Source organism: Tarenaya hassleriana, unplaced genomic scaffold, assembly GCF_000463585.1.
Source record: "Tarenaya hassleriana unplaced genomic scaffold, ASM46358v1 Cleome41, whole genome shotgun sequence".
Classification (NCBI taxonomy): Eukaryota; Viridiplantae; Streptophyta; class Magnoliopsida; order Brassicales; family Cleomaceae; genus Tarenaya; species Tarenaya hassleriana.
Genome location: NW_010966933.1, coordinates 348,351 through 356,873, shown reverse-complemented (window position 1 = coordinate 356,873; position 8,523 = coordinate 348,351). Strand labels below are relative to the sequence as shown.

At 44.3% G+C, this 8,523-nt stretch overlaps 3 protein-coding genes across 8 annotated transcripts in view; 2 read left to right on the top strand and 1 right to left on the bottom strand.

Annotated features, from left to right (window-relative positions):
* The window catches only part of LOC104824762 (probable CDP-diacylglycerol--inositol 3-phosphatidyltransferase 2), a 2,770-nt gene extending 997 nt beyond the window's left edge, over positions 1-1,773 (top strand). For all 3 annotated transcript variants that reach the window (XM_010556920.1, XM_010556919.1, XM_010556918.1), the window contains exons 4-12: positions 1-27; positions 128-177; positions 468-507; positions 604-648; positions 765-830; positions 956-1,070; positions 1,149-1,205; positions 1,289-1,387; positions 1,526-1,773. In XM_010556920.1, coding sequence (XP_010555222.1) covers positions 1-27; positions 128-177; positions 468-507; positions 604-648; positions 765-830; positions 956-1,070; positions 1,149-1,205; positions 1,289-1,387; positions 1,526-1,585 — 559 coding nt within the window. In that variant the 3' untranslated portion in view covers positions 1,586-1,773. The remainder of the gene's footprint in view (positions 28-127; positions 178-467; positions 508-603; positions 649-764; positions 831-955; positions 1,071-1,148; positions 1,206-1,288; positions 1,388-1,525) is intronic.
* LOC104824763 (glycerate dehydrogenase HPR, peroxisomal-like) lies at positions 1,627-4,588 on the top strand. The gene is made up of 13 exons (XM_010556921.2): positions 1,627-1,749; positions 1,846-2,339; positions 2,415-2,498; positions 2,568-2,708; positions 2,810-2,931; positions 3,025-3,106; positions 3,238-3,310; positions 3,377-3,468; positions 3,658-3,732; positions 3,807-3,914; positions 3,998-4,075; positions 4,162-4,206; positions 4,298-4,588. The coding sequence occupies exons 1-13, from the start codon at positions 1,665-1,667 to the stop codon at positions 4,433-4,435; spliced, it is 1,617 nt and encodes a 538-aa protein (XP_010555223.1). The 5' UTR covers positions 1,627-1,664; the 3' UTR covers positions 4,436-4,588.
* On the bottom strand, positions 4,573-8,071 carry LOC104824764 (serine/arginine repetitive matrix protein 1). 4 transcript variants are annotated; one of them, XM_010556927.2, is made up of 6 exons: positions 7,928-8,071; positions 7,784-7,839; positions 7,301-7,441; positions 5,907-7,198; positions 5,647-5,805; positions 4,573-5,484 (listed from the first exon to the last, which is right to left on the bottom strand). In XM_010556927.2, exons 3-6 carry the CDS (start codon positions 7,428-7,430, stop codon positions 4,759-4,761), a joined length of 2,307 nt encoding a protein of 768 aa, XP_010555229.1. In that variant the 5' UTR covers positions 7,431-7,441; positions 7,784-7,839; positions 7,928-8,071; the 3' UTR covers positions 4,573-4,758. The 4 variants fall into 4 exon arrangements, with proteins under 4 accessions (XP_010555229.1, XP_010555226.1, XP_010555225.1 ...); XM_010556924.2 differs by lacking the exon at positions 7,784-7,839 and having other exon boundaries at positions 5,907-6,794; positions 6,900-7,198; positions 7,301-7,457; positions 7,928-8,070; XM_010556923.2 differs by lacking the exon at positions 7,784-7,839 and having other exon boundaries at positions 7,301-7,457.
* Between the last annotated feature and the right edge of the window lie 452 nt (positions 8,072-8,523).

Here is an 8,523-nt window from a genome sequence, read left to right as displayed (position 1 = left end):
GCTCTTCTCGCTGCTCTACTTCTTCAGGTGAGAGCTCCATGTTCTTCCTTCATCTGATTTGAGATTTTTCAAGTTCTGGATAGTTGACGGCATAAGAATTTTTATTTTAATCAATGCCGTTTTGCAGCTTTTGTTGTGACGCTGTCGATGGATGGTGCGCTCGTAAATTCAACCAAGGTTCTGATATTCTCTTTCTTGTAACCTTCCTGCCTCAAGTTTTGCCTTCACATTCAGTTTATGCATTAGAAATCCCTGTTTGATTGTTTATGGTATTAATGGGACTGAGGATGTTGCTAGTTTAGAGTTTGAACATAGTTGGGAAAATTACATACATGTCAAAGCAGTGGTTTCTCTATAATTGTGTTTGGTAAAGCATGCCATTCGCGTGTTTGCTTGAATCTTTTATGACTCTGGGCACAAGGATGCTGGAACTTGATGCGTGGCTCTCTTTTCCCTTCTTTGTTCAGTTTCCACGTTTGGAGCTGTTCTGGACATGGTGACAGATAGGTGAATCTTCTTCTACATATATGAGTATAAAACTAGTTATTTGAATTATACAGCATTACATTTCCGTGGTAAACTTGGTGTCGTGCTTTCTTACAGAGTTAGCACAGCCTGTCTACTCGTTATTCTCTCCCAGGTTTACAGGTGAGAATGTTCAATATTGTCAGTTTCTCTTTACAAGCATCAGCTGGCGAGTACTCAATGTCAGTGGCCTGGTTTTTGTCTCTTCTCTTCTTCTTTTTTTTAAACTTATTAAACAGGCCTAGCTTGGCCTTCCTATCATTGCTGGCTTTAGATATTGCTAGTCACTGGCTGCAGATGTACAGGTACTTATTTTCATGGTTAACTACTCTCCTTATGGTGTGCTAAACACTTGTTTAGACTTCTCAAATGTTTTGGTTTAGTACGTAACCGTTGGCTCATTCCCCGGAATTTCACACTCTGTTCTCAGTACATTTCTATCAGGGAAGACCAGTCATAAGGACGTGAAAGACAGCACGAGCTGGCTCTTTAAACTCTACTATGGAAACAGACTGTTTATGGGTTATTGTTGTGTTTCTTGTGAGGTAAATCTAATCGTCCTCATCCAACTCGTCCATGTAGCAGTTAGAAATGCCTTGACACTATGTTTTTGAACTGTTCAGGTTCTTTATATAATCCTTCTGCTCATAGCAAAGAAGCAAACCGAAAATCTGATGAACGTGAGCCCATGTTTCCTTCATTTTCCTCACTGATTGTCCTCTGCTTGATCTCGTCTCGGGTTCTGAATAATTCAATCTTTCAGGTCTTGGTAGATTCGCTGACTCAGATTTCGCCACTGTCCGTTCTTCTGGCGTTGAGCATATTCGGTTGGGGAATCAAGCAGGTTGTCAACGTCATTCAGGTAAAAGGCTAACTCTGTGTCAATCCACTACTAGTAGTAAATTTCTGAAATGGAAGCTCTGCATTTGCACAATGTATATATGCGTTTATAGGGTGTTTGGTCCCCTTATTAGAGTTTTACTATCTCGCTTGGTTTCAGATGAAAACAGCTGCGGATGTTTGCGTTCTTTATGATATCGAGAAGAAGCAGAAGCCCTGAGATGTTTTAACAAACCCACTTCCCTGAAAAGCTTTTTTTTTTTTTTTTTTGTGTACAACACCTACATTAGAATGGGTACATGTATGAGTTCTCATCTTTGTCCATGGATGTAGATAAACCTTGTCTTTGTTTTGATGATGATGATGATGATGATGATGATGATGGTATTTGCCTTTCCTTTTCTTCAATCTTGGTAGTGTTTATATGATTTAGTCTGTAAGCAACTTGGGCATAGTTTCACGCTCTCATTCTGTTGCAAGGAATGAATGATAGGGGTGAGCTTTGCAGAAAGATAGGCTTTACCACATGGCTTCCTGTCAGGACGCCACGTCAGCATTATCTCGTGCGTGGAAACATAAGGCCCAAACTCAGCGGACAAAAACTCCAAACTCGCTATCCTCAAGAACCACTCAAAAGCCTCGACACTCTTGTCTCTCGCTCCACGCAGAACAAAACCGACCGTTGGATCTTCCATCGCATAAGCTTCCAACCACAGAATCCTGGTGGTCTTCCTGTTAGGGTGCACCGCGTCACACCTTATGACTCTCACCAAAAAAACCGAAACTTAAAGAAGGGACCAATGCTTCGGAAGAGGTTTGCTCTGTCGAGGCTGCTTAGCACTCTGCGGAGAATGGCGAAACCGATGGCCATCGAAGTGTATAATCCAAATGGAAAGTACAGAATCATCAGCACGAAACCGATGCCTGGAACCCGCTGGATCAACCTCCTGACCGACCATGACTGTCGCCTCGAGGTTTTGTTTTTTACTTATCATGCAGCCATAAAAAAAAACACATCATATATGTAAAAGCACACAATCTATATGCAGATATGCCATCAGAAGAAGACGATTCTGTCAGTTGAAGACATCATTTCCCTGATCGGAAACAGGTGTGATGGAGTCATCGGACAGGTAATGAACTCCGTTGATCGTTACTCATCAAGAATATACATTCTTTGAAATTCTGTTTGAATGTTACAGTTGACGGAAGATTGGGGAGAGACGCTGTTTGCGGCGCTGAGGAAAGCGGGAGGGAAGGCTTTCAGTAACATGGCCGTCGGTTACAACAACGTCGATGTTGATGCTGCCACCAAATACGGCATTGCCGTCGGTAACACTCCGGTAATGACTCTAAAGAAAAAACATTATCCCATCTTTCATGTTTTGTTTTTGGGTTAGTTCGTTAATAAGAGAATGAATCATTGCTTTCTGTAAAACAAAAGGGAGTGCTGACTGAGACCACGGCCGAGCTGGCGGCTTCGCTCTCTCTGGCTGCATCCCGAAGAATCGTTGAGGCTGATGGCTTCATGAGGGCTGGTCTCTACGACGGCTGGCTTCCCCATCTGTAATATTATTACTATGTTCTCTTCTTGAAACAATATTTGTCCACAGTTAAATCTCTTGCGATGCTGATTTCGTTGTATGTTTGAGTTGGTAGGTTCGTGGGGAACTTGCTTAAAGGACAGACCGTTGGCGTCATCGGAGCTGGCCGTATCGGATCTGCTTATGCCAGAATGATGGTACACATGGCTTTCACAATCACAAACTTCGTTGTTTACTTACCATTCTGAAAACTTTTTCATATACTTGATTTGTTTCTGATATGTAATCGTTTACCTTGAGATCAATATCGAATTTTTGGTATGAACAGGTGGAAGGGTTCAAAATGAATTTGATATACTACGATCTTTATCAAGCCACTCGTCTAGAGAAGTTTGTGACCGGTAAAGACTTTATTTATTATTAGTACTAGTTACGTTGGGATAGAGCTGATTTCAGTTCATTTACAGCTTACGGAGAATTCTTGAAAGCAAACGGAGAACAACCTGTGACGTGGAAAAGAGCTTCATCCATGGAAGAGGTTCTAAGCGCGGCCGATGTCGTATGTTAATGCTCTCTCTCTCTGTTGAGATTGCCAACTCTAGCAAATGTTGGTTAGCATTTGATTTTGATGGTTAAGCCCATATATATAGCCTTCTGTGCTTTGTGTTGGTTAATTAAGGTTTAATATATGGAATGTTAGTTAGCATCTTGAATTCACCTAATAGGATCCGATGGATGTCGGGTGCAGATAAGTCTGCATCCGGTGCTGGACAAAACCACATTCCATCTTGTCAACAAGGAGAGTCTCTCTTTGATGAAAAAGGTGATCGATGTTTCCATCTCTATCAAAAGTTCCTTTTCTTCGTTTTCCTAAGGAGGTTGGTTATGGTTTCATAGGAAGCAATCCTTGTGAACTGCAGCAGAGGGCCAGTGATCGACGAAGCAGCCCTGGTCGAGCACCTTAAACAAAACCCGATGTTCCGGGTTGGCCTTGACGTGTTTGAGGTAATGTAAATGTTTGGATGGAAAACTCACACACACACAAACACAAACACAAAAAGAGTGAGGTATTGAAAGAGATGTTACAGGAGGAGCCATACATGAAACCAGGGCTGGCAGAGATGAAGAATGCCATCGTCGTTCCTCACATTGCTTCTGCATCTAAGGTCATAAAGTCTGACATCATCTGTGTTTCCGTGATCGAGAAAGATGTAAGAAGAAACTCATTGTTTTGGCATTTTATTGGTGGCAGTGGACTCGGGAAGGAATGGCTACGCTCGCGGCTCTCAACGTCCTCGTAAGTGCCATTGCCGTACTTTATTCTTGGGTGACATTATGGAGGAGGATGGGAAATGTGGTAATAATTTTGAACGAATGAATGGATACAGGGAGGGGTGAAAGGGTATCCGATATGGGGAGATCCCAACAGGGTGGATCCCTTCTTGAACGAAGACGCTACGCCTCCTTCAGCCTGCCCCAGCATCGTCAACTCTAAAGCCTTGGGATTGCCCGTCTCTAAGCTCTGATCCACTCCTTATCATGGATCGTGATCATGATGATACGGAACATGTTGCCATCATCATCTTCATATTTATACTTCACTTGTGTTTTCGGTCTTTGACCATTGTCAGCAATTTCAAATGGAGGCATACATTATACTACATTTTCGCATATACGTACACTGTTATTCTTATAACAAAAACGCAAACGCATTTCCGTCGATAAACAAAGAAAACGCCGAATACCGCGGTGGGGAATTCAAACGCAAACGAAAGAATTTTGACAAAAAAGAAAGAAAAGAAAAGTATTTAACGGAACAGAGAGAACACAAACTGAGAAAGAACATAGATCACAAGATGTCTTCCATCACGGATTTCCCCTGAAACTTGTCGACCTTTGAGCTCAGGAACCCTAAGCTCTTCTCCAATCTCTGCCTCTTCATCTCCAGCATTCCCAGTTTCCCTCCCATCACCGTCACTCTCTCTCTGCATTCCTTCGTCTCCTTCTCCTTCGTCTCCAGCTCCTTCATCCTCCCTTCCATCTCCTTTCTCGCATTCACCATCTCCCCCTCACAAGCCTCCTTCTCCACCACCGTTGCCTCGTGCCGGTCGAAGTGCTTCGCCGCCTCCAGAACCTCCTCCAGTAGGGACCTAAGCCATCCTGCCCTAATTTTCACCGACTCCACATCTTTGACCATTGTCAGCATTTCCGCGACGCGGGTCTCTTTCAGTTCCCTCAGCGGCGTCGACTGGAGTTCAAGAACAATGGTCGCTACCGTTTCCAGGTAATACGATCGCGTGGGCAGCGATTGCAGCTTGGAACCAGAGGCTATGTCGCCGTGCTTGTCGAGAATGTACTGAAGAGCTGCTGAGAGGCTGGATCTGACTTTGTAATTCCCGACAGAGACGTATGATTCTGAGATGATAGATTGGGTTTCGTAGTGTTTCAGTCCTCTCATGCGGGTGATCTCGGAGAGAGTGAAGCTCTGGGATTCGTCTGGGAGCTCTGGGGGCTCGTTGTTCTTCAAGTTTTCTTCTTGTTCGCCCGATGATGTTCGGAGTTTGTGATGAACAGGCTGCCAGATAAGAAATTCCATGAGAAACTTAATGTGAAGGTTTCCAAGTGTCGGTAGATTTCTTGTCGGAAAAATGGTCTTTTAAAAAGATAGAATCATAAGGGTTTTCAAAGGTCTGAGAAAAATCCGACAACATCAAAGCCCGAGGAACAAGAGAAATACCGTGCTGCTTCCGGATTTGGGTTTCAGATCAGAGGAGACGATTTCAGGGTGGAGTAAAACAGAGCGGTCGTCGTCTACAAACGAAAAGTTGTCATCACTGCTCTCTGACTCAGCCATCTCTTCCTGTTTGGTCGGCGTTTCTTTTCCACGGCGTTCAGGCTGAAGTATATATAAAAAGAAGACCGGATTTTGATATCACGATTCTGAAAAGGGAAAGCCTTTCTCAAACACATGTGAAGACAGTGAAAGAAGAGAATTACCGTGATGGGTCTAGAGGCTGGCCTTTCTTGAGGGGACAACAGAAGTTCGGGATAGAGAAGTACGGATTCGTCATCGTCGTCAGTGTAGACTGAATCCGCTTTGTTCCCAACAGGATTGTAAGCACGAGGCGATCTTTGACCAGCCGCAAGATCACGGAATGTAGGCTGAGTTCGGGGGATCCTCGGCCCAGGTTCTGGTGTCCTTGCCCTTGGCTCAGGCGTCCTAGCCCGTGGCTCGAGATATCTTGCTTGAGGCTCTGGGGTCCTTGACCGCGGTCCTGCAGATCTTGCACTGCGATCAGGTGACCTCACCCTATATTCAACAGTCATCGGCCTAGTGTCAGGCGTTCTAGGCCTTGTTTCAGGAGTCACTTGCTCGCGGTCGGGAGTCCTCGGCCTAGACTGATACTCGGGTGTAGCTCTGATGTAATGTTCAGGGGTCCTAGGCCTAGTGTCAGGTGTTCTAGGCCTTGTTTCGTGAGACACTTGCTCACGGTCGGGAGTCCTCGGCCTAGACTGATGCTCGGGTGTCGCTCTGAAGTAATGTTCAGGAGTCCTAGGCCTAGTGTCAGGTGTCCTAGGCCTTGTTTCAGGAGTCACTTGCTCGCGGTCGGGAGTCCTTGGCCTAGACTGATGCTCAGGTGTCGCTCTGAAATAATGTTCAGGGGTCCTAGGCCTAGTGTCAGGTGTTCTCGGCCTTGTTTCAGGAGTAACTTGCTCATGGTCGGGAGTCCTCGGCCTAGCTTCAGGAGTCCTGCTCCTAGGCCGATGCTCGGGTGTCGCTCTGAAGTGACGTTCAGGTGTCCCAGATCGAGCATCAGGGGTCATAGGCCGAGTTGTGGAGGTCCTTGGTGACATATCAGGGTCTGTACCTCTGCGGGGATCCAACTGTTGAAAAAAGGAAATATAGAGTGGAAATAAACATGAGATTGACCAAACTTTGGAGGAGAAGAGGCAATTAACAGACAAGGGAATGAGAAAGAGGGAGCATACCCTCGATGTAAAGGGATCGCGCTCTGTGTAAACCGCGAGAGAAGGAGACATGGGGAGAGAGTCGTTCTCTGCAGCGACATTGTATCTCGACAAGTTCTTGGCTTGTCCACGCTGTGGCGTACGCCTATTCACAAAGTTATCGGTGACATAGTCATCCGAAGACGAGTAGGAAGGCGAGTCGTCGGATTCAACCTTCTTCTTAGCACGGTAATAGCTGGGAAGAGGGGATCTGTTTCCGGCTATTACCCGAGCTGGACTGCTAGGAGGGGTGTTCTTGATCGGGTTTTTCTTACCAAAGCCTGGCACACACACACACCAAGGGACGGATAAAGAATCAGCATTTACCAACGAGAGTACGAACGATCATCAGACGAATCAAAAGGGAAAACGGATAAAAATACCGAAGAGCCTCTTGTCCTTTCTGTGGGGATGGCCGGAGGAAATGACGTCGAAGCAGTGAGCAGTGCACTCGTGGAAGGGATTGGCGGCGTTGGGGCAATCAGGATGTACATTCCCTAAGCCGACCTCCATTTCAAAGGCACCTGGCAAAAACCCAGCCTGTCTTCTGGTCAGACCATTATACAATCGGATGTCCCGAGTCACATTCCGACAAAGGGGGACCTCGTCGTTTTGGAAAAGTCAGGTCAACTTTAGAAGCAGTTTGATGTGATGTGATGTAATGAGGAAAACTCCAACGAGGCGGCCGGAAATTGGTTGGAAGGATTCAGCAGAGTTGAAAATTCAACTTATATGATTGTTCTTCCTCCCCATATGAAGAGGAAGTGAAAACTAAGCTTATGATGTTTCAAGACACAAAGAGATCGATCTATACATCATTGAAGAAAGATATTTGCTAGCAAAGAAACATTGAAGATTATTATTACCCAGATAAAACCAATGAACAGCTCATGAAACTAACTGGATCATGGCAGGAGGAACTCTGCCATAAAAACCCAGAGAATTTCAGATCACTCGATACGCACATACATACATGTATATGAAAGGAAAGAAGGGGTGAATAAGAGTACCTGTGATTTAGCAGAGGATGGAGGAAAGGTGGATCCAGGCGAAGAAGGCAGAACCCAGATGGAGACGAATGATCTTTCTTTTTTTTTAATATAATAAAAAGTTTTGGGGATGAATGATATGAAACCGTTGGAACATCTAATCAAGATTGGTAGTTCCATAGGTTTATATAGACGAAGACATAAGCTTTGTTTAATAAATGGACAGGGTGTCTCTCCATTCCAATGTTCTGACCTTTGACTTCCACGAAACTGTTATTAATATTATTATTCAAAATCAACCGGAGAGAGAGAGTTCTCCATGACTTGGTCAACCCTGTTTTCGTGTTTTCTCAGTCCACAAAGGAAACCAAGAAATTTGAATGACGGAGAGTAAGTAAAACGACGAGGAAACGACTCTCTTCATACCTTTTATTTATTATTAAAATCTAATTTTGATGAGATTTTTAATGTGAATTGAACAGTTTAATGGTTTTGAATGTGAATTTAAAAAAAAGAAATTAAGGGATGATGGAGGTCAAAATGCACTTTCTCTTTGCTCTCTTTCCTCAGTTCTGCGTCTCTAAAATTTACTCTGTTACAAATATCTTTGCCAAAAC